The sequence below is a fragment of the Onychomys torridus genome, chromosome 4 (genome assembly GCF_903995425.1).
Source record: "Onychomys torridus chromosome 4, mOncTor1.1, whole genome shotgun sequence".
Classification (NCBI taxonomy): domain Eukaryota; kingdom Metazoa; phylum Chordata; class Mammalia; order Rodentia; family Cricetidae; genus Onychomys; species Onychomys torridus.
This window is the reverse complement of record NC_050446.1, coordinates 143,911,093-143,936,453: the sequence shown is the minus strand read 5'-3', so window position 1 is coordinate 143,936,453 and position 25,361 is coordinate 143,911,093. Positions and strand designations below refer to the sequence as shown.

The 25,361-nt window shown below is 44.9% G+C and overlaps 1 protein-coding gene and 1 pseudogene across 1 annotated transcript; both read right to left on the bottom strand.

The window, feature by feature from the left end:
* Positions 1-57: 57 nt before the first annotated feature.
* LOC118582588 (adipocyte plasma membrane associated protein) lies at positions 58-24,030 on the bottom strand. Its single transcript, XM_036185581.1, has 9 exons — positions 23,836-24,030; positions 15,869-15,985; positions 11,821-11,936; positions 6,681-6,773; positions 5,433-5,549; positions 4,167-4,341; positions 3,541-3,675; positions 2,921-3,113; positions 58-1,155 (listed from the first exon to the last, which is right to left on the bottom strand). The coding sequence occupies exons 1-9, from the start codon at positions 23,925-23,927 to the stop codon at positions 946-948; spliced, it is 1,248 nt and encodes a 415-aa protein (XP_036041474.1). The 5' UTR covers positions 23,928-24,030; the 3' UTR covers positions 58-945.
* Positions 17,411-23,515, bottom strand: LOC118581274 (annotated as a pseudogene).
* Positions 24,031-25,361: the final 1,331 nt, after the last annotated feature.

The following is a 25,361-nucleotide window of genomic DNA, read 5'->3' as shown; positions in this document are numbered from 1 at the left end:
ATAATTAGAGAAGAAACTCCCAGGACACTTCATCAAAAAGAGTAACCAGCAGAAAAGTGGGTTTTAATTTATTTATTATCATCAAAATTAAGACCAGTGTATAAACATACTTGCCAAGAAATAAGCAACTCTGAGCTTATCACATTAGCGCAAACATTACATCAAAAGGTTGCTACTCACATCTGTAGGTATAAAGGTAATGAATCAAGCCATAGAAGGCATTTCTAAAGCACACTGTGCAGGTACAGACTCGCTGGGTCACCCAATTCTAATGGAGGAGGTAGTCACAGCAAGAAGCCCAATGAAATCCTCTTGGCCACTGAAACAGGAGTCTTAAAAACCCTCTGGCATGAAAAGAAGCTGAGCCACAGCATGTAGAGGTTGGGAGGACACCCTTTACTATGGAGGAAGAGTCCAGCTATTCCCACACATCTCCCATGATGACCCTGAGAACAGAGTTTCAGCTGGCATGATCCCAGCCGGCAACCTCAACACACCTGCACTGGCACTTCCACGCCATCCCCGACAAGCATGACCCCACTTTAGAATGAAGACACTGGCTGTGGCAGAAAGAGCGGACTGCAACAGAAAGGCCCCTGCAAGCTAACCCCATACCCTAATCAAACCCTGAGCCCTGACAAGTGCACGAAATTCTCCAGGTCCTAGAGATTTTGTGTTCTTAGCATGAAATTTTGTTAAAGAGAAATGGCTTTCTGTGAATTGTCCCCACAGCAGATACACTGTTTCCCTCTAAAGTGACATCAAGTCCAGGTGAGAGGCACCTCTCGGAGACCCACACCTTCTCCCGGTTGCAGCAGCTACTCCCACACTTCCAAAGACTAACAGGAACACAGGGACAAAGCTATGTCCATGGCTCCATCCAGACCTATGGTAGCTCAGTATGACGGTTCCTGGCATGCACAGTGGGAGCAGCTGCTGGGCTGACTAGATAGACTGGAGGCTGAGTCTGCAGATGAAGGGAGAGCGGAAGGAACCCAGGTACAGATGTCCATCATGTTCATGTGCCTCACTCACATAGGTGACCACCAGTCCATCAGGATCATGCAGGCTTCTCCGGAAGGCACCACTGTCACTGAGTTCTAGGACCAGGCTATACCGTGGCACAAATTTCATCACCGTCTCCTGACTGAACAGCTGGAAAGGAAATATCAGGGATGAGAGCTTACCTTCTGACTGCAAGCAAACTGATCATACAACTTCTCATCATCTAAAGCCCAGCACCCTGGGGACAGGGAGGTCCCATAGTGCAGCGGCAAAAATCATGTTCCCCACTCCCATGCAGATCAGGGACATTGATGGCTTAGCTAACCACTCAGAAAAATGCAACATCACATTCCAAGAGATCACTACACTGGAGTCAAGCTGAAAACCATCTCTGTCCACCAGAACACTGGGTCAAAATCAGTACAGCTTAACCACAAGTCTTACACTCAAGGAATGTAAGAGGCAAATGATGAGAATTTAAAAAGCCTTTCACAGTCACAAAGGGGCTGGGAGGTTTAAGTGAGCAAGTCCATCCTATAATATCACCTCTGAAGAAGCCCAATTTGACGTCTTCCTTCAGACTTGGTCTGCAGTTCCTGTGGGCGTGCCCTGTACAGAGTGCTGAGCCGGGCACCTGTGGCACCAGCAGATGTAGCCGTGGGGGCTCATACAAAGTTAGCAGAGCAATCCCATGGAGGGCACGATTTCTGGCAATGGAGGAAGACAGTGGAAAAGAGCGACTTGTGTTGAGTTTAGAACCAGGCCTGAGTCTTCTTTCTCAGATAGGAGCAATGGCTACACCATGGTTGTACTTGGAGGAATTTATTAAACAGTAAGCACGTCTATGCATGGTGGCAAACACCTATAACCCCAGCACGTGACGGGCAGAGGCTGGTAGAAGGCAAGTTCTGGTCAAATCTAGGCAGTTATGTAGTAAAATCCTGTCTCAAAAACAAAGGAAATACAAGCAAGATAAGGTGACTCAGGCATCTCACTACAGTGAGACAAGAAAGGTACAAAGACGAGGGGAACTAAGAAAACTAGAATAAAGCCCACAGAGTTCAGTTATACTACAGTAATCTGCATCAACTACGGCTTTAAATTTTAAACTAGTATGATAAATAAATATAAGTGTAAGCATATGCTTGCACTTCCTAGCTTTGCTCCTGAGGAACCAATGAACAGTGCTGACCAAAAGAATGAACACTTGGTACCCAGAAGCCCCAGTACTCCCCCAGAGAAACGGCCAATTCCAGAGCAGGGAAAATGCAATAAGGGTGAGTTCATTTCCTCAGAACTGAAACACTCCCTCCTGGAGAGGAGAGAGGGGCTCATAAGACCCCAAAAGCCAAGGAGTCTTGAATTCACAGGGTGTGGAGGAGGGCAGACGCAAGTGGAAACAGCCGCTGCAGACAGAGAGCAGCAGGACTGACAGGGAAGGTGAAGTGACAACAGTACTCAGGAGCAAGGACAACAGAAGGGGGGGGACTCAGGAGTTACAGCTGATCGGCTAAAGAATAAAACCTATTTACAGTACTAGGGGGTTCCTTTGCCAGCAAGTGCTTGCCACTCAAGCACCCAGGTAGAACGCCAAAAGCGGCAGCACACACCCAATGCTGGGAGGTGCAAACAGGCAGATCCCTGAGGCTCAAAGGCTGGCCAGCCTTGCCCACCTGATGAACCTCAGATGAGAGACCCTGTTTCACAAACTAAGGTAGGTGGTTCCAGAGGACTCACCCTATGGTTGACATCTACCTTCACACACATGCACACACCTAAGCATGAACACACGTGCTTAAAAGTAGGTGTGACAATATTCTAACTGAAACTGAAGTTTGAAGGCTAGTCAATCCAATCGAAAGAGACCATTAGACTCATCTCCATCTTGCTTTTTGGAATCAGTTTTCATAATTACCTTAAAAATCATTCTCTTAATAAAAGGCTTCTCAGATAAGAAATCCAACACGGAAAACCCGGGGTTAGCACGAATTGTCGCAGCAGCAACCCAGTACCCGCCGGAGCTGCTGGGCCGGATATTGTCAGGAAATCCAGGCATGTTCTCCACAAACATATCTGCCCCTCCTTTCATCAGGCCAGACACATAGACTCTGAAAAACATGCCCAAGTAGGCAATGCAAAGTAAAAAAATGTAAGGTAAAATTTTTAGCCAGGCACAAAACTGGTCTTAGTTCAAATATGTGTACAGAAAATACTATTCATGTTTGTCGTGAGTGCAAGCAGGAAGGTCATCATGAGGACCCCATAAGCAGGAAGACCCAAAGTCCACCTCGCAGGGAAAAAATAGACTACAGGCTGTGCAGATGGCATGAAGTCAAGACACACTCTGGACGGTGTGGAAGGAAGGCCGAAACGTGAGGAAAGAAGCCCATCCTAACTTCAACCTTCTCATCATTACACAGAGAAGCAGCCAAAAGCATCCAAATCAGACATCCATTCACCTTGTTCTATCCTACCACAGGCCATGACAAGCTCTGGAGAAAAAGTGACAGCTCTCTTCACACCACACGCACACACCTTCGTATCCTGGCCATGGTTGTCTCGACCACCAGAACAAAGTCTTCCTCAGGAGACAGCTGAACTCCATTAGGGAACCGCAACTGGTCCAACAAAACCTTCACTTCTTTCGTTACAGTATCGTACTCCAGCAGGCTGTGGAGGGCCCAACACAGCAGTCACACAGGGGAAGCGCCCAGGCTCTCCTGTGGGCTTGGGGCAAGGGAAAGTGACTCAGCCTCCCACTGGAGTGACAGAACCCATGTCAGGGATCTGGTCCCAAATGGAGAGTAAGGGCCCTCCCTGGCCACACCAGACCCAGCATCCCCTTACTGACTAGAGAACTAGGTCAGCACAAGGAAGAACAGCACACCACCCTTTAGAGGCATGACTTGAAACCTAGGCCTGCTGGGGGGCTTCACCCATTCTGTCTAGAACCCCCATGGATAGACAGACTTCCTTTTATTTGCTCTGAGGAAGGAAAATCATACTGAGCCATCACGTGACTCCAGAGCCACTAAGGTCTTGTTCCTAGACACTGATACACTGTGCTGAGGCCCTACTCCAGCTTCCAGCAGAAATAGGTCTGCTGCCCGTCCCTGTGGCTAATCTACTCATTGAGGGGAAGGCCTGAAAGGAGCACTTGCCGCCCATCATCAGTGCCCTCCATCACCAGGAGCAGGTAGTCCCGTCTCTGCCACTTGCTGCTGGAATCGGTGAAATAAATCTTCCTCCCATCCCGAGTGACAGTGAGATCATTCACAAAGGACATTTTCTTGCCCTCAATGGGAGTCTCCGAGGAGAGCAGCAGTTTCACTGAGCCTGAAGTCACAAAACATGAAAGATTCGCTCTCATTTTAGGAACTTATTTCTTAATCATTTCACAATGTTTATCAAGCCAGCTGATGTCAAGACAAAAAGCTAAAATGAGCTTTTCTAACCCCCAGTGAGAGCAGTATCAACCATTAGGTGACAATCTTTTTTTTAAGACTAAACTTTACCAAAGGCAGAATTACGAAGATGAAGAACATATTTTTTAACTGATATCAACAAACTTTAAAAAACAAAACAATTATTAAGAGCAATATTAAGAGCAAAAAATAAAAAATCTAGTACTATCTTTTAGCTGGAGAAAAGAAAAATCAAATCTTCCATTCATCTGCTTTTACATTAAGCAACAATAGTGAGTTTTTAAAACTAGCCAGGAATGAGGGACACACTGCAGTCTTAGTAGGAGGAGAGGTAGAGGTTGGAGGAAGGCTTGAACTCAGTAATTGGAGGCCAGCTTGGGAAAACAATGAGACCCCCAGCTCAAAACTCAAATAACATAAAGGACATAAATTGAGTGTCAAGCTTCCTATGTACTCTATTATTTAACCCTGTGCAAAAATCCATAGGCAAGGTCCACTATGAATCTTTCCTACTATATGGAAAACAGGAACAGAGAGGCTATGTAACCTCCCCAGTCATAACCACCAGAAAGAAGAGGCCAGTCCGCAATGCCCATGGTCAAGCCCCATGCCTAGATCCTCCACAGAGAGAGCACACAGCACATATTATAATACCAGTTCTGGTTATATCGCATGCAGTCATAAGAGGGAAAGGAGAAGGATCGGTCTAAGGAGGAAAGAAGATTCTCAGACAGGATGAGGAGGAGTAAACATTTACAACACAGCCCTTCTGAGAGCCAGTGGCGAAACACAGACGCGGGGAAAACGGGCTAGGACCAAGGCAGTCTCAGAAAGGCAGTTCTCTGGTGGCCAACACAAGTATCTGTAGGCAATACGTGTGCTGTTATTTAGTAAGAAAACATTGTAGTTGCCTGTACTACACTTAACAATCTTATTAAATATGCTTTTTGTGTATACTGTTTAAAAGAGCTGAAAATATCAAAGAAACAAGTTGTCACATACGTTTCTGAGGATTTACTTCGAATAATCCCTTGTATGCATCAACCACAAAAAGAGTCCCATTGGGCCCTGCCCGGATGCCCAGCGGTCTCCCACAGGTAGGTTCATCATCTCGGGTTTCTAGGAAGATAAGCAATAGGAATCAGCGGCCGCTCCAAGAGTCTACCTGTGCCCTCTTCAGTGTCCAAATATCTCTTCCATAACTCCCTAAACAGACAGCATGCTGTACAGAGCAAAAAGGCCAGTGTTAGAAATGGACCTGCCTCTGCAGAGACTCACTGCGAGGAGCTCAACGTGGGTGCTTACTGTAGGTGGAACCACAGCATGTACTTACAGAATGTATGCGTTAAGGTACTTACTGCAAGTGCCACTGCACCACAAAGGGTGCTCACTGTCCAGTGCTCGATGAGGTGCTGAGTATAGGTGTTATGTGTGGAGTGGAAAGGGCAGGCTGAAGAAGCTAACACAGAGTATGAGCATGGGTGTCCATGGATGCAAAGCTTCCTAGAAAGATACTCATTCAAATGTTGGCACAGTCACTTTTCAGAAGACCCTAAGTGATTTTTATTTCGATTTTGTATGTTTATGCTGCTTTTATTTTGAAATGAAAATGCATCATTTTTATAAAACGTCCCCAGTTATCAAAAATGGTAACTAGGCTGTGTATTATAGTGGTAGAACACTTGCCTGGTAATCAGGAGGTCCTGGAATCCACCCAAAATACCACAAAAAATTAATAAGAAATAAAAATTTACGGTAAGTTGGTTAATTTTAAAAAATGATAAGAATCCTGTGGACCAGGTTTTAAACAGTGTGACTGTCTGCTTATGCTTCCAAAGTCTAAATGATTTAAGGGTTCTCAGACTTGGGTAACACAACTGAAATCCCTGAGTAGCTAAGGAATCACATGTAAGCCCAACAGTCACAAAGCCCCCTGCCTTTAGATAAAGCAGCACCACCCACAGAGATTAGCAGCTGAAGTTCCCCACAGGGCAACCAGAGACTGAATGGGATGATGAGGGGACACGGCACCAGGAACTACTCCACAGTGCATGACCAATGCCCAACTGGGAAGCAAAGACATCAGTAACAACCACAGGCTCTCATGGGTACTCCAAAACCTGATAACCACCCGGCGATAAAAACAAAGGTGACACCACAGCGTCTGCCAAATGGTCAGCAGCTCTCCAATAGCAAAAGTGACATCCAGGGGAAAGGGACAACTTTCCAAATGAGGTGTCACCAACTTACTGCAAGGGCCTGAACCAAACCGGGCGATGGTCTCTATTTCCCCGTTTTCAAGTTTTACAACTCGGCCATCTGTTGTGCCAGTAAACATCGCATCTGTTTAAGAAAACAAAAAGGGGAAGGGTCACTAAAGGGTCGGCCTAAGAGCTATGACCACGCTGTCACTTCTACAAGGGAAGCAGTTTGGTTATATTTTAACAGCCAGAAAGGAAACAACAATTCTGAAGATAATGGAGAAATGATGTACAGGAAATTTTTAAATCCTTAAAATTTAAAGTAACAAGCCAGGCAGTGGTGGTGCACGCATTTAATCCCAGCACTCAAGAGGCAGTGGCAGGCGATTCTCTGTGAGTTCAAGGCCAGCCTGGTCTACAGAGCGAGTTCCAGGACAGCCAGGGCTACACAGAGAAACCGTGTCTTGAAAAAACAAAACAAAACAAAAAATTTAAAGTAACAAAACTATGGGGGCTTCCTCAAAGAATACACCTGTCCAAAGCTGTACCAAGTCTGATCATAGGCAATATGGACAGACTTATGTGTGTTAAAGCAACTGAATAATTAATTAATAATCCTGCAAGACAGAAAGCATTAGCCCCCAATCAGCTGGATCACTGGTGAATTCTACATTAAAAAAAATTACAGCCACAGGAAAGATGCAAAGCTACACAGAGAAACCCTGTCTCGAAAACCCAAAAAAAAAAAAAAAAGAAAAGAAAAGAAAAAAAAAATTACAGCCAAATCTCTAAATTTTGCTTCAGAAGACAGAAGGTGAAATAATACCTCTGAACTCATTCTATGAATTACAACTTCTGCATTGCCCTAATAAAGACTTGAAGAGAAACTACAGACACACACAGATGCAAAAGGCAATCTGAAGAGACCGTATGACTCTAATGCTACAACATTCTGGAAGGATGAGCAATGTGGAAATTTAAGTCACTAGTAGCTGAGAGTTAAAGAGGGAAGAGAACACAGGTGAATTTTAGGACGGAGAGAATTTCCTCTATGATGGTATTACAAAAGTGTCCACATCCACGGAGCAGACAATGCCAAGAGTGAACCCTAATTAAAACAGACAGTGGAAAAAATAACCCAACTGTGGCAGGAGGGGGCAACAGTAGAAAGGCTGGACCCGTGTGCTGAACCCAACACCCATTCTGATAAAATCTCTACCTTCTGTTCCATTACTGTAAGCCTACGACAGATCTTAAAAAGTTTGCTCTGCTCAAAAGCAGAAGGCTGGGGAGCTATTCACAAATCCTAGAGGGGAACCTACTGTTGATTTGCTCAATAGAAAAGGTGTCAAACTGCCTTCTAAATATGCACGTTTATACACATAGATTAGTGCTGTCCTCAGCCTTAGTCAGAGCCTTTCTTTGCAGTGGGTGATGGCTAATACAGACTCTTAACTGGTCAACTGCTGAGGATAAGTGACTGCTGAGTGCTCTGCCCTCAAAAGACATCCATAGCACCCGCACTCGGGAAACATCCCAGAAGAGGGGACAGAAAGACTGTAAAAGCCACAGGATGGGGACGAACGCTGTGAAATGTTGTCTTCTGCATGTGGCATGACTGTTCATTCACGAACTCAGAAGCTAAGGTTACCTGCACAAGATGGGGCCTGTCAACATTTCATCATGGACCAGGAAGGGACTCAGGAGAAGTGCCCTGAAGAGAGACTGCAAGTAGAGGCTGCTGAGGGAGGAGAGTAGTTTTCTTCAGTGAGACAGCCTCTGTGATGCTGCGCAACTCTTTCTGCAAGCAACGCTAGTTAAGCTCAGTGGGTCATTGAAAAAATAACAGAAACACAAACAGAAAGATGTGAAAATAGACAACTCGTTGGGAAGAACAAGACATTCAGAGGGAGTGAAAACAGGAGAATGAGGGTGAGAGGGGTGAAAATGACTGATATTTTGTGTGTGTGTGTGTGTGTGTGTGTGTGTGTTTGAAATTATTAAAAAATAATAACAAATAAATATACAAAACTGAAACCATTTTGGGCATTTTTGACCGAGTAAACAAAGTAGGTTTTATAAATGTTGGGAGCCATGCAGCCTAATGTGGTTGATATATTGTGCACCCCAATAAACTTATCAAAAGGGGGTCAAAAAACAGAACAGCCAGGCTGGAGAGATGGCTCAGAGGTTAATAGCACTGGTTGTTCTTCCAGAGGTCCTGAGTTCAATTCCCAGCAACCACATGGTGGCTCACAACCATCTGTAATGAGATCTGGTGCCCTCTTCTGGTATGCAAGCATACAAGCAGGCAGAACGCTGTATATATAATAAATAAATCTTTAAAAAAAAAAAATCAGAATTTAAAAAAATAAATAAAAAACAGAACAGCCAGTATACAGACATAGAGTCCAGAAAATGGTGGCATACACGCCTTTAATCCTAGCATTCAGGAGGCAGAGATCTGTCTGGAGTTCTGTGAGTTCAAAGCCACACTGGAAACCGCCAGGCATGGTGACACACTTAATCCCAGGAAGTGATGGCAAGAAGCAGAAAGGTATATAAGGTGTGAGGACCAGGAGCTAGGCCTGGTTAAACTTTTAGGCTTTTAGCAGTAGTTCAGCTGAGATCCATTTGGATGAGGACTCAGAAGCTTCCAGTCTGAGGAAACAGGATCAGCTGAGGAACTGGCAAGATGTGGCTTGTTCTGTTTCTCTGATCATTCAGCGTTCATTCCAATAACTGGCTCTGGGTTTGTTTTTATGAATAAGACCCTTTAAGATTCATCCTACAGCCTAGTCTCAGATCAGTGTATGAATGCCTATCCAAGATTCACTTAGACTGTAGGCTCTTTTCTCTTTCATTATGTTGTTGATTCTTTTGGCAGTTTTTAGTTTCACTTTGTCAGTCATGCATGAGACAGCTGTAATTTTCCCTGGAAATTCAGTTCCTCCTCGAATGTTTTCCCCTAGGATTTAGCAGGGGGCTATGCCTCTCAAATTTCTTATCTGGAATTACTAACTGCAATTCCCAATCCAGGGAACTTTTGTGACTCAATAGAGGCAGTTAAAATGATCAGGTCATGCTTTCACAATTGTTCTGATGAAAAGGTAGATAGCAGCACCTGTGGAGAAAGGGACTAATAGAAAGGTACTGGCTGGAAATAATGGGTACATATAAGGAAACAACACCTGGAACATTAACCATGCCTCACAGTTCTGGGAAGGAGATTAAGGTGATGCATACACAGAGAAGGGAAAAACCCTTAGGGATATACATAACAACAACTGTTGGAGTCAAGTTCCCTGGACACCAAGCATATAGAATCAATGGTAGGATCTGGTATGCTCAAGAGAAAAAGTGCAATGCAAATGTAGACTGGACAGATCCACCTTTACCACTCACAGGGGCTTACACTGGTGGAAGAATGGTGTGGCGGGAAGGGAAAGAAGTGCCCCATCGAAGTCTGCCCTCTAGGGAATGAGGTGAGTAGGACCCTCCTGTAGGCCAGGGAACTATAGTAAAGCGTATCTTACCGAAAGGAAAGAATTATTCGGGTTCAAATATTGTTGTCCTTAGAGCAATGTACCCATGTCCACAACCTTTTAATTTTGTAACCACAAGCAACTGCCAGCTGGGATAAGTGCTGCAAGAGCAGGGTCACTTAAAAACATGAAATGAAGTATGCTAATTGGTGGTTGTGCTCCCCTAGCACCTGTCCTGAGGCAGTCAGCACCTGCCACTCTCTCCCAGGATGCCCTCCAAATGAAGCTGCTCACATTCACAGGAATAGAAGCAGAGAGGTCCCCTTGGGTCCACACCAGAACTGGCACCCAGTAGACTCAGCTCCTCAATATGGAGAACGGAGAAGGCAGACAGGTGCACTCATGGGCAGCAAAGACCTCCAAGCAACACAAACTCTAGCTGAAACGACAGTGTTTGGCTTGTCACCAGAACTGATGAAACTTACTAACAGATGCCAAGACCTTTTAAGAGAAATGGAAGTTCTACCATAAAGTATTTACTCTTACTGAAAAAGTTGTTTACTCTGCCAGCCATATAATAAAGCAATAACTGCAGAAATGGGCAGCCTTTGGGTCCCCATGGACAAAGCAGGGGCAGGACAAGAATTTATCAAACACTTGCACAGCAATGGCCCTGGCAGGCTGAGAAACTAAACGTACGTGCACAGCACACAATGTCCATAGCCACTGCCCAGGTAATGTAGTAGACACAGGGCTGCAGCATTTCAAAGCTGCTACTCAGAAATCCTCACACAAGTCCAAGTTTAATCATCTCATTAACTGTGTCCTTTCAATACTAAGCTTAATTCTCACCCTAACAGACAAAAATGAAAAAAGAAAAAAGAAAAACCTACTGTCTGGTTGCTATAGTCAAATTCATTATCAGGCCCAATTCTTATCCTCAGGAAATCCATGCTGAGATGGATAGAATTGTGGAAATACTGAGAACTACTCCTCTTCACTTCAAAACAAAACGTATGCAAAGAAAGACAAAGTGAGCAAAGAAACTGGGGTGCTATCAAGTAACACCTACCTAACTAAACAAATGAATTCAATGTCGGTGCCTGCATCTGCCTTTCACCTCTGCACAACCAAGTAGCAAAGTGTTCTGTGGAGGGCCGGGCGGTGGTGGCACACACCTTTAATCCCAGCACTTGGGAGGCAGAGGCAGGTGGATCTCTGTGTGTTCGAGGCCAGACTGGGCTACAGAGTGAGTCTCAGGGCAGGCTCTAAAGCTACACAGAGAAACCATGTCTCGAAAAACCAAAAAAAAAAAAAAAAAAAAAGTGTTCTGTGGAAATTAGCTCCAAATCACCCCCATGTAGCCCAGCATGGTGGTATGTTCCTTTAATCCTAGCACTCAGCAGGCAGAGGTAGGCAGATCTCTGAGTGCCAGGCCTGGTCTACAGAATGAGTTCCAAGACAGCCAGGACTACTCAGAGACACTATGTCTTGAAAAACAAACAAACAAATAAAACATACAAAAATGGAATACAAACCAGACAGAGAGAAGAGAGAGCTGTTGCTTGAGATGTTCACAGCTGAAACACAAGCCCACAGCTCCCTACTGCCCTGCTGCTGCTGCTGCTCCCAAAGAACCCACCCACCCTGAGCAACAGCAGCCTGGAAATCAGCCAAGTGCACGCCACAGATCCGCTTACTTACCCCCGATATTTACCAGGGACTCTGGCCCACTAAGTTGGTTTTCAAATAGCCTTTCTGCTTGTCTCAACTTTGTATTTGGTTGCAGAACACCAAACATAAGAGGGGGTTCTTTGAAGCTGTAAAACAATACAATTGCAAGGATTTGTATATAAAGTGAAGGAAAATATTTCCTGAGGACCCATGGCATGTGTATCTCCCTGTTCTGACACACAGAATACATTCCCAAAACACCCTTGAATGCCAGAAAAATAAAGATTAAGGGGGAAAATTCAAGGATATCATAAAAGATTACAGTAGGACATAATTATGAAAATACAAATATTACATGTCCCCATACCCCAGACATCCCAAGGATCTCATCACCAACCAGGGACTCAAGACAGTTAGACTTCCTCACACCCTCAGATACAGACAGCCCTGTAGCTAGTATCTATAGCTAGTACTGTCTGCCTGACATGGGGAGAGCTCTGTTGACCTTCCACAGCTGGCTAGCTTCTTGCTTCATGGAAGGGAAGGGAGGGAGCCAGCCATGGAACAACATACAGGGCTCATGACATTACACAGGTACATTCTGCTGAACCCCAGAGCATCCTCCCCTCCCACAGAGTATCTCCAGCAACTTCCCTCCAAACTCATTCCCATCCACAGGCAAAAGTGCCATAGCTCCCAGCTACTGCTGAGGCCACTTTTAAAGAGACATGACTGACCTTCCTCCCAGGTTCTCTGCTGCCACTCTGCCCTGGACAGTATCTTCTGCCTCTTCTTTCTCATCCTACAGTGTATTCTCAAACAAGCAGCCCACTTCACATCACAGCATCTGTCTGCTGATCCTTGCAAATGCCCCATCTCACTCACAACCAAAGCACTCGGAGTGACTTTTTATGCTGCCCAGTCTGGCCTTGTCACCTGTTACCTTGTTGTTTCTTCTGTTCCCCATACCAGGCCCCCTTTGTAGGATCTTGAGTACCAGGTATCTTCGGTCCTTAACATTAACTCTCATAAACACCTCTTTCCTTGGTGACGCCTATTCTTAGCACCCAATTTAAAATTGGCCACTCCCCAACCACCTCACCCACCCGGGCCTGGCCCATACCTGCTCTAATCTTTCCATTATACTTACCATCTTCTCATGTACTTTTGGATTTGCTTTTCTGGGGTGTTTGCCTCTGTGGCCCCACTAGAAGGGATGTTGTGTGGACCAGGGATCCCTTCCTCCTTCCCTCTGCTTTATCTCAAGAACCTGACAGACAGGGAGTTCCCAACACACACTGCTCAGGAGGAGGAAGAGGAGTATTTCCCATCCTGCCCTCAACCTTGCCATTCAGCGAGGCTGTTTCCTGGCCTGCTCACTAGTGGAAGGGAGGCAGGGGACTGGGGTGGCTGAGAATGTGAGGGATAAAAAGCTCTCTATTCTGCAGCACAACCATTGTTCACCACAGTGAACTTTACTCCCTGTTGCCACTTCTGAGTCAGCACCACCCCTGGATTAAACTGTCCTTCCTCCCTCAGCCCTGGCTCTCAGCCATGGCTTTCTACCAGCCATAAAGTCAAACCTTTTCGGCTTAACTAGAAAGTTTCAGTGCCAAAGGAGGAGGCAGGAAGCAGCCTGCCTGCTTTGGCCAAGAGTTCAGTTCTGAACCTGACAGGCCCGACCACCAAGCTGAGCTTGCAAAGCAAACCACATACAAGCATAAAGCCAAGACCAGAGACGCTCCAAACCTCCCCATCTTGGCTTAAGTCCTTCCACTCAGGAAGTTCTCAAGAAGCAAGTGTGTGCTTGTCCCTGCCCACAGGCAACCTGAGGACAATCTCAGTAAGGAAATAGCAAGAAAATTTAAAGCCAGGCATAGTAGCTCACGCCTATCATCCCAGTACTCAGGAGGCTGAAGCTGGAAGCTTGCCACAAGCGTGAGGCCAACCTGGGCTGCAAAGGGAGACCTTGTCTCAAGGGGTGGGGGAGACAGGGACAGGGACAGGCAGACTTGGATGCAAAGGCAAAGGGCAGGCAAGCAAGGTCCCCGTGGCAGTAGTCGGCAGCAGAGGACAGCCACCATTCTTTCCACACACAAACTGGCCCTCCCTGAGATCCAAGGATTTCAGTCAACTCCAAACTCACATCTTCACCTGCTGTGTGCGTCTCCCCTTCACAAGGCTGGATCTAACCTGGCTTCTGACTACCAGGATATTCACTGTTTACTTCTCTGTCTTACTCAAGGAGGCCTAGGTCAGTTCTGCTGGGACGAGATTGAGACAGTTTTCTACAAATTAAGAAGGGCCTCTGAGAAGACTACCAGATGTCCTCAGGCCTGAGACTCAGACAGGAAGTGTGAAAGAGTACCCACTGGCATACTGACAATTAGAACCAATCCCTCAAGCTGACTAGGTCAGCATTCCTCCTGGATCATAAAATGCAAGCTAAGGGCTAGAGAGATGGCTCAGCGGTTAAGAGTACTGTCTGCTCTTCCAAAGGTCCTGAGTTCAATACCCAGCAACCACATGGTGGCTCACAACCATCTGTAATGAGATCTGGAGCCCTCTTCTGGCCTGCAGCCATATATGCAGGCAGAACATTGTATACATAATAGATAGATAGATAGATAGATAGATAGATAGACAGATAGACAGACAGACAGACAGGCAGGCAGGCAGACAGATAAATCTATCTTTAGGGCTGGAGAGATGGCTCAGTGGTTAAGAGCACCGACTGCTCTTCCAGAGGTCCTGAGTTCAATTCCCAGCAACCACATGGTGGCTCACAACTACTTGTAATGAGATCTGCTGCCCTCTTCTTGGCCTGCAGGGACACATGCAGGCAGAATACTGTATACATAATAAATAAATAAATCTTTAAAAAAAAAAATGCAAGCTAATCCCATCTCCATAGCACTATGCACCTTTATTTGTAGTCAGTGATTACTTGGGTTTTTGGTTTTTACAGTGCTGGGGATCAAATCAAGGGTCTTTGCACTTGCTAGGTAAGTACTCTATCCATATCCCCCAGGCCCTTTAGTTACTAAAGTTTGGTAATTCTAAATCCAATAAGCAAGGTAACTGCTGCCCACATGTTCATCTAAGATCAGACTATGTCCTCCCTCATCTCAGAAATCTGGTAGACACCTACCTTAGCTGCTGAACATGTTCTTAGTAAGTTGAATCCAATATGAAATCTTAATTTTTATATATAAAACACCAATACATTATTCAGTTGTATATATTATCTTTGTTCCATAGTTACACAAAGTTCTTGAATGAAGTCCTTTTGAAAGCTTTACACGAAGTACTAACTCATCTAAAATAAATTTTGATGGCTTCACTCCCACTAGCATCTCCAAAGGCTTTTGGCATGATGACCTAGAGTTTTGTTACTGCAGAATCTGTGGGAATTTCCTATGTGAATTTGTCAAACTTACTCAACCAAATGGAAGAGCTAAGATTTCCTTTGATTTCTAAAGGTGGGAGATACAAAATGATTAGGAGGAAATTAGAGGCTAAGGGAGTTGAGAGAGCTCCTTCACAAAAAGCTCAACCTACCTCCTTCCATTTTCTCCAGGCCAAACCACACAACCCTTCTACAACCAGCCCAAGTTCAATATCAGCAAACACCCATAAAAGCCTGACTGTGCCCTGCTGTGACCACAGCATGACTACATGTTAAGGGGTTTTCAAGTTACAATAGACTAATTCCTCACAGACCTCCACTGGTGAATCATAACTTAGCAAAAACAGAATACTAATTACAGATCTTAAAAATTAATTATTTACAAAAATTACATAAGGGATTTAAATCACTGCAATGTGTTTCTGCAACTTCAAATGAACTAAGGCCAGTTATTTCTAACACTTAAGCTTCTTTAATTCTGATTTCTATAGCTGGTTTCTGTCACAATGGCAGGGACAATTTCACAGGTATTGAGTTTATCTAATTCAACATGAAACCCAAATACTGAAGAAGTAGAGCTCTCCTACTCATAAGCAAGTTCCAGACCACACTGATCTACTGCATACCCCCACTGGGAGGGGAACCCTTACAAGACTGCTGGGCACTTACCTGAGAATCTGAGGATCTATAGGGGACTCTAAGAGCATCACGGCTCCCAGCAGGGGAATGGCCAGGGAAAGAGCCAGCATCAGGAAGGTCGTTCGGAAAACTCTGCCACTGAAGGAGCTGTCAGAAAGAAAACAAGAGTGGCAGTCAGCAGAGCCACACACAGTGACAAACCTGTCAGCTCTGGATGCCTGCTCTGAAGCACAACCCCTCACCCAGTTTCTCTACTGCAAGGTCACTGACTTGGTGATGCCTGGTTAGACTTGAGTGGTTTGTCAACCCTGGACGACATGACTATTTCTTTGTGTAAAATCCTGGTCATTTATAATCCAGATATTCTTTCTTCTAGCAGAATTTCAAAGGAAAAACTCAAAGAATTGATGGATACAAAATGTCAATGAGAAAGCCAGCACAGCTCACAAACCTGTAACCCCAGGTCACACTCAGAAGTCCCACAAAGGAGGGTTATAAATTGAAGGCCAGCAGGACTACAAGATTCTGACTCAGAAAAGATAGGAGAAAGGACTTTCAACAATGTGATGGACATCATCACATATAGAGAAGACAGCGCGCGCGCGCGGGGGGGGGGGGGGGGGGGGGGTAAACTGAGATTTTCATGAAGGAAACAGGAGTCCTGCCAACTCTCTGAGCCCCTAATTTCTGGAACATTTTGCACCCCCCATTTTAGAAATCAAAGGAAATCCGTGCTCTTCCTTTGGTGGAATTTGGTAGATGTTCCTGGGAATTCACATAGATTCTGGAGTTAAAGTTCCAAAAAGCTATTTAGCAGTCTAAGAGGTGCTTTTGGAATCTGGGTAGCTTTGAGACAAATGACAGCACTAACTAGAACTCCTCACATACACTGTCATTCTTATCTGGTTTTTAAAAAGTGACAATCTTCAGCTTCTTGCTACATAAACCTCATAGAATCATTATCTGCTTATATAAATTACATTGTAATTTTATTAAACACTTGACATCAAGGTTAACTTAAAAGGGGTGGCAATATAGTGTATAAAGGCTCTTGCTGCCAAGGCTGAAAACCTGAGTTCAATCCCAGAACCTGCAGGGCAAAAAGAGAGAACTACATGTACATTGTGGCATGCATGCCTACACACACACACACACACACACACATTTTTAAAGGTTAACTTGAGCAAATTTTTAAAAAACTAAAATCATGAGCTTACCAGAAAGTTTCTATCTGTAAAATTTAAATATAGACTTAAAGAGAAAAATGAGGAGTCCTACTTAATAGAACAGATTGGAAGGAAGGGTTTTGGCTTTGACAAGCAACGTCCACTGCCAAACTGGAAGAACATCAGCAGAGCAGAAAGGACTTCAGGCCTGCTTTCACCATTAGCAATTAGCAGAGTGGAAGATGCCTGGACCCAGAGCCCTGGGGTTTAAAAAGATTGTAAAAGGTCATGATGCTCTATCTCTTCGAGAGTCATGTTAATGCAGCCCCACAACGTGTGACTTTCAGTAGAGCCTCCCTCCCTCCCTGGCCTGCAGTGAGGCAACTCTAACCCAGAACCCTTCGTCCTATGGTTTCCTGTTGGCAGCTGCCACTTGTCTAGCAATCCTGTCCCGCTCTCTCGGTTCCTGGGGCGTCAGCTTGCAGCCCCCATGTTGGTCCTTTTCCACCACTGCCAGCCTCTCCAGGCCTTGAAGGACTAGACAGGCCACACTCTTGAAGCCTCCACTGCTGTGGCTGGGCCTGATGCTATTTCCCTTAGGTCCTCCATAGATCTTGGTCATAGAGCCAGCTATCACCAACCAGGCCAGAGTTACAAGTGCTGCACTGTGGAAGCAGCTTGTGTGTAAAACCAGTTCTCAGAGCATGATCTGTATGTCTGGTCAGACTGCCCGTGTCCACTCCTTCAGGGACTTCCGGTTTCCCAGACCTCTGGAGGAGAGCTATCAGGGGTCTGCTGAACTCCTGCTGGTTTACCTCTTCTAAGTAACACCAGGCATCATGGAGTCTCTGTGCTGCCCAGCAGGGAAAAGGGAGAACTTCTTTTTTTACTTGGCATAAGATCTTTCAGGTTCATTCACGTACTCATGTTATACAATATATCAGTATTACCCCTTTTTCTGTTTTTACTGGTATAAGACAAGCACCCCCCGTGTGTGTGTGTGTGTGTGTGTGTGTGTGTGTGTGTGTGTGTACACCAAATATGCTTATCTACTCATCTGTGGTGATAAATTGTGTACCCTAATAAAATTTGCCTAAAGATCAGAGAACAGAACAAGCTACTAGATTAAACAGAGGCCAGACAGTGATGGCACACACCTTTAATACTAGCACTTGGGAGGCAGAGATCCCTCTGTATGTCTGTGAGTTCAAGGCCACCCTGGATTACATGAGATTGACTCAGTTTAGGAGAGAAACAAAGCCAGGCAGTGGTGGCACATGCCTTTAATCCCAGTACTTGGGAATCACATACATTTAATCCCAGCATTAGGAAGGAAGTGATATGGCTGGATGGAGAAAGGTACATAAGGCATGAAGAGACAGGAACTAAGGTCTTTTTGGCTGAAGCCTTTCAACTAGGGCTTTTCAATGAAGACCTTTTCGTCTGAAGCTCTTTTGGCTAGAGGCCTTTCAGCTAGAGAGCTTTTTCGGCTGAAGACTCAGAGGCTTTCAAACAGAGGGTTCATGGAGCTGGCGAGGTGAGAAGTAGCTGTGACTTGTTCCTTTGTCTCTCTGATCTTTCAGCATTTACCCCAATATCTGGCTCCAGGTTTTTTATAAGACCATTTTAGCAATTCGTGTTACACTCATTCACTCATGGACATCTGTGAGTGAATGGGGAAATGGTTTCTTTCACATAGTGTAACTGAGACTACTTATTGGACAAAAGATGTCTTAATGGGATGATGAAAGTATCTGACCAACACTCAAACACTGTAAATACACTGAGCTTCACACATTAAAATGGTAACTTGTGTGTTTCAGGAATTACATCTCAACAAAAATGATGTAAATTTATACAGTGGTAAATTGTTGCAAAACTCCATCCCTTTATAAAACAAAAAAACACTAAATTGGAGATTTTAAGTAAACATGATTTGTTCCCACTAAAGGAAAACAAACTAAAAGTCAGTGACTTCTCTATGCAAAACCCACACCAAAGCCTGGAGCACTGTATCAAAGTGATTTTCTTGAAGCAGCCTAAAGCTTTTTACCACAATAGAAATAAACTGAGAGGTATCTGTTCAAAAAAGCACGGCTGGTTACAAGTACCAATGACAGACAAAACGGCTGTTAAAAACAAGGCTCCCAAGGGGAGACAAACACATTCAAAGCACCCAGGGAACATTACACACTCCAACCAGGATATTCTTCTTGTCCTTTAAAGGACGCTGATGCAATCAATCCTCTACTTCATCTGAACCAGCGGGGGAACACTATAATCCCAGATCTGTGGTTGTTGGTTGTCACTAACCAAAATAAGCATGAAAATCTAACAAAGTACAGTCTTCTTTTTTTCACTGCCTAACAAAACAAATTTTCCTAATCTGTGCCAGACTTACATGAACTCTCCTTTACCACACTGCTCCTAGCATGAGAAGAAGGGTGTTAGGAATGGAGCCCAGAGGCATGCACATGCTAAGCATCATGCACTGTCCCATTAAGGTACATTTCCAGTCCTGTATCTTACATTTCAAAACTCTTAACTTAGTGATCTGATTCAGAGTATATGACACTCTGCTTGGGTCACTGTCCCTTCACATCATGGCAAAAGGTTCAATTGTGTCCAAAATAAGTTCAGCCAGGACTCAACACACCGGTGCTTACAGCTGGAAAAATAGCCAAACTTCCAGAGATGACACACAATGAGTGTCCCACATCTCCCACCTTGTAGGGATGTGGGCAAGCACCTTCTATTATTTTCTTTCTGTACTCCTAGTGATGGAACCCAGGACCTCTAAAACTGAGTGACATCACCAGCCCCTTGACAAGAATTGCTGGGATCTGGTACTGCCAGTCTCTTAGAGTTAATAGGATCAAAACTGGAAAAAAATTTACAAGTCCCGTTGGGTGCTCCCAACTGAACTCCTCAATGAAGACAATCTTCACAGTTTTGGTTGGTAGGTTGGTTGGTTGGTTTGGTTTGGTCTGGTTTTGGTAGGGGGTTGGGGAGTTGTTTGCTTGTTTTGATGCAGGGCTTTTCCATTATGTAGCTCTGGCTGTCCTGGAACACAGTAGATAGACCAGGCTGGCCTCAACCACACAGAGATTGACCTGCCTCTGCCTCCAGAGTGCTGGGATGAAAGGCGTGCACCTGACATATTTACAGCTTTAAACAATGCCTGGAGATTCTGGTCTATGGGTCCAGAGTGGGCCTGGGAAGCCATTTTTCCCATCAGTTGTTCCTGATAAACAGCTGGACACCACTAATCTTATCCAACTTCCTCCTGGACTTCATTATCCAGCTTCTACTAGTAATTGTGCTGGTCAAGTTTTAAGAAAACTCTGAGCACCATAATGAAAATAAAGCAGGCACTAACGAGGCATAGCTACTAAGCACTTGAGATGGAGAGAGCTTGTCACATAAATGAGGCAAACTGCTCTTGCACTCTGATTCTGCACACACTTACTATAGCCTAAAATTAACTTTTGACCAGACATCCCCACTACTGATCCTGGGAATTCACAGTCCACTGCAAGCCCTCCATGTTTTCTCCATGTTGGCTTTCTTCAGACTGTGCACCAGCTTAATTTTAGCCTAAAGAAAGAACTACACCCTTCATCTCTGTTTTCACTTACACACTTCCGGCCTATAATCCCATAATCAGAAAAGCTAGCAACTTATTTTCCAAGTGCAGCCTGAGCAACCTCCTTGTTTGTCCAATCTCTTAAGAAGAGCCTAGGGCAATGCCTGCTCCCTTGAGGACATGGGCATCCTGAACTGCCTTCAGGCTCTATGGGAAAGGCACAGTCACAGTGATGCAACCAGTTCTGATAACTTACAAAATCCTCTGCCATTTCACCCACTCAATCTGAAGGGTATTCTCTAACTCTCCCTGTATGTGCACACCAGACCACATCAGATAAAAAGACACCAAGAATCCAAGAATGAACTGTGAACTCTGCAGAAAAAAAATCTATAGGCTCCAAATCCACGGGGTATGAACCACCCTGGGTGCCAAGGAAGCTCAAAAGCCAAATAGCAACAAGTCTCATCTTTTAAAGTGATGAAACCTCAAATTTGCTCATTTTTCACATTCCTTCCTCCTAGAATCATTTTTTTCTTCTGAAAAAGTAAGAAATTAATGTCTTAATTGAGCAGTTAAGAAAAATAAGTTAAGGGTTGGGGATTTAGCTCAGTGGTAGAGCGCTTGCCTTGCAAGCGCAAGGCCCTGGGTTCCATCCTCAAAATAAGAAAGAAAAAGAAGTTAAAAGACCCATTTGAAGACACACTCAGGCAGTGCTGGGATGAAAACATCATAATCTCCCAACTCCCTTGTTCTCCGTCTTAAATTGGAAAACGGGAATTAGGCCTGATAGATACTTTTACTCTAAAAGCCCTCAGAAGCTTACTGAAAACACTGTTGTCAAACTCTCAATGAATCCTTCACTCCTAGTTACATGCATTAAAAACTAACGCTTTCTCTTCCTAGATAGAAAGGTGTTTCAAAAGATAATTTCATAGTGTAAGGATTACTCTTTCAACAAAGTTCCTGAAGCATTTGGGAAACCAATGTCAAACAGTAACTCTAAAGGGCAGCGGCATGGTAAATGCCTCACTCATCCGTGTCCCACACTGAATAAAAGGGCTGAACAATCAAATTCTGCTGTGTAGCTCATTCAGACATTCAGAAGCTTTAACACCAAAGCTCACTTTGAAGACATGATTCTGAAAGATGCTTCTCAATCACTGTCCGACTGTCAGCTCCATCCTTCGCTACTATAACTTTGTTCAAGCCATCTCACTCACAGAGACCTACAACGACTGCAGTCAAACAGAGCAATGCTGCTTTCCCTGCAAGCCGGGAAACTTTCCAAAGTGCTGCTAAGGGCCCCTCCACTATTAACTGTTTTCCTTCTTCTGTTCTGATAACTCGACAATCAAGGTTTCCACCACTCCATTCTGAGGCGTGTCTAGTATTTTGATATTGCAATCCCCACTGTCATCTACAGAATTTACACTCAACAGTGTAATGAAACTTTAAAAAAAAAAAAAAAAAAAGGAAAGAAATCTCATAAAGTTTTAAGTCAGTTCATAATTTTGTGTTAGGCTTGCAGGTTTTAGCAAGTCTGAAGTTTGCTCTTTCTGTTTGTGTATACTTTTTTCAGATTCCTTGCTCTCTTTATTTTCTGCGCTGAAAGTCAAACACATGACCTTAGGTGAACTAGGTAAGTGTCCTACCTCTGAGCTCCCAACTTCCAGATTTCTTTACTTCCCAAAACTTTCCTGATTCACATTCAGCCCTAGACCCTTATAGTAATCAAGAAGATAATTGGACAAACTACTAGAAATTACTACAAAAAGAAAAAAATCACAGGGCTGCTGATGAAAATAGTAATGTTATAATAGTAAGGGTAGAAAGGAAGGTGGCCGACAAGAACTCACTTTAGAAGCAACCATTACCGATCACTTAAGAAAGAGAAAAGATACTAAGAAACATATTTACAAACAGAAAGGCAAACAGTATAAGCACAAATGTAAGACGCTGTACAAGATCGGGTGGAAAGAGACAATTTGCATCTAATTGGTAGTCAGTAAGGAAGAAATCCCCACAGAGAACCTTAAAAAATAAAATCAAGATAATTAAAAATGTCACTCTGCCTGGGGGCCAGAAGAGTCACAGCAGCTGTTCTAGATGGTAGGCCCATCTACCAAGGGCTCCCAGGTGCAGGGTGCCCCAGGCTTCAAAGCACTGAACCTCTCAGAGTACCTGGGTAGGGCCCTCAACTGCTCCAACCTTTTTCTCCTAGTTTCTGCAGTTAGGCTTGGCCACTCCTTGTCTATCCATCCTAAAGACTCGCCAGCCATTAGTAAATAATTCGTAATATCCACAACAAGCAGAGTGATCAATTTGTCCCAAATCTACACACATTTAGCAAGGCGAGTCCTAGAAAAATGGGACCTCAAGGCAACCTAAGATGGCTGCCCCCCTTGTCAAGACCCATACTATCACTTTCCGGTTCTTTCACAAACTCCTTTCCAAAGCCAAAGCATGGTTTGTGTTTATCTTATTATCATTAGTCAATAAAGCTGACCATCAGAAGCAAAAACTGTCTCTCATCCAGTATGTACCACACCCCTCATGACACTGCTAGTGACCAAATACTTCCAAATTTTCTATCACGTAAGTTAATTCCACAACTTTGAGGCTGATCTAGAAATTCAAAATATAAAATCCACGTCGAAAAACTGAAAAGTGAATTTTACATGTCTTATATTAGGGCTTAAGGTGCATGCTTCAGCTTTTTACTAACAGAACATCCTTAAATACAGGAAGACTGGGTCCAAAAAAGAAAAGCCTTTAGAGATTTACTAATCGTCAGTCACTACTGTCCCTGTCAGAAAAACTGCCAACAATGTCATGTCGGTTCTCTACTCCGAGGTGGGGACTGCAGACTGCGCGGCGGCAGTGGGTGCAGAAGAGGATCTTCGCAGAAGGAAGATCCCGCATCTTTCCTGACTTCAAGAAAAGTGAAAACAGGAACGCAAAAGCGGCGGGCAGGGCAGTGGCCAGGTGGCTGTCCCAGGAGTATCAGAGGATCCTGCAAGGACACGTCGGGAAGATGCCAAAAGGCGATGGCTCCAGCGGCTGGGGTATAAGAAGGGACGGGGAAGGCCCGCAGCGGTGCGAGGGCGGACAGCGGGGTGCGCGCGAGCCCTCGCCCCGCAGATGGGTCCTGCAGGTCAGAACCCTCGTCCTCGGTCAAAGTGGGGTTAATGAAGAGGGTTCTCGTCCACGGAGAAGATGGTCCCAGTCCAGGCTCGGCCTACCTGCCCTCCTTGACCTCCGGGGCCTGGCCATCGTCAGTGACGACCTGCGGCCGCAGGGGCCGGCGCTGCCGCAGACCCTCTGCCTCGTTCATCTTGCAGCCGCACTACGGGCTCCACGGCCTTTAATCGGCACTGAGTCGCACGAGTTCCAGGACCGCCCCTCCGCCCCCGCGCCCCGGCGCGCAGAAATGACGTGTGCCTGGCGACCGAGCTGCATACCGGCCCCTCCCACTTCGGGAGATTGGCACAGCAGTACGGCACCACCCCCGGCTTCGGCGAACCGCCGCTGGCGAATGGTGGGGGGGCCTCCCTCACTCCACCAAGTCTGGATGCTGAGGCCGCTGCCGGGGTCTCCCTCACGTCTTTGTGCCGGCGGTGATGACTGCAATAACAGGCGTGCAAAGAGAGGATGCCACTGATTCTTAACGAACTGTGTGAAAAATTACGCGTTCACCCTCTTGGAGTGCAATAATCCCCGCCTGAAAATCGTTCTTTTCCGAAACGATTTCCGGAAAAAGTCAAAATGTTTCCTTTTGGTCGAGATCAAATGTTGACCACTAGATCTTCGGGTGGTTATACAACAGACATTTGAAAAGAAAAAAATCTTTAGGTAAAGACAGGCCCAAGTAGAAAAGACCGCTAGTAGCAAAACTTGGGAATCATGAAGGAGGCAGCAGGTGGTGCTTCCACAGTATTACAACGAGTCAAACATACTCCAGGAGTTGAGGTGAGCAGATCACAGGTAAAGCCCCTTCTTTCTGGAACTAAGGGGAGCCATGACTTCAATAAATGTAAAGTTTAATACAGTGATGGCTTTAAAGGAAGAAACTTGACCTTGTGGAAGCATTTGACCAGTGAAGGAGTGGGACATGGGGATAGGATTGGGAGGAAAAGGCAAGGAGAAGAACCCCCTTTCAGGCAGCAGAAACCAAGTCCTGTTCCTTAGGGCTCTGGAAAAGCTCTATAGGATACACGTGTTCAAAGTGCCCCCACTTAAGCTGCACCTGGAGGTTTTGCAGAAACAAACATGCAATTATCTTTTCAGCACTAGATGGCGGTAGAATGCCATCCATATGTTCTATTTTCCTTCTCGCTTGAGGGAAGTGGAGATTTCTCACACTTACCCGGTTCTGTAGGGATCCTGGGTTATATAATCCGGGCCTTGGCACCATTGTACTTGATTCCATCATTGAAGACAGACAGTATAAAAATCGTATACTGTCTGTAATTTTAACAAATGCTGTGTGATCTAGCACCTTCCTCCTTGCCTGGAAAGCTTGCCATTTCTGAGTGTCTCTGACCTTGGAATATCATTCTTTTTTCCTTATGATACATTTTTCTTTCACCTTCACCTAAGCCATTTTTATCATTCAGAATCCACTTCAAGTATCACTGCTGAAAATCTCACCTTCAGTCACCAGAGTATCTTCCCCTCCAGGAGGCTCTTTGAACATTCCTGAACTGTCACCAGAAGCCTACTATATCAGTTATGTGTGTCCCATGCCCGGTGTGAAATGAAACTACAT

What these genes read in the sequence shown, in the direction of transcription:
- LOC118582588 (XM_036185581.1), bottom strand. Translation starts at nt 23,927, where the DNA reads ATGAACGAGGCAGAGGGTCTGCGGCAGCGCCGGCCCCTGCGGCCGCAG. An exon ending in CGAAGTAAATCCTCAGAAAC is followed by an intron (nt 4,342 to 5,432) that starts GTATGTGACAAC and finishes TTGTGACTTCAG; the next exon opens with GCTCAGTGAAACTGCTGCTC. An exon ending in ACCATGGCCAGGATACGAAG is followed by an intron (nt 3,114 to 3,540) that starts GTGTGTGCGTGT and finishes CATGTTTTTCAG; the next exon opens with AGTCTATGTGTCTGGCCTGA.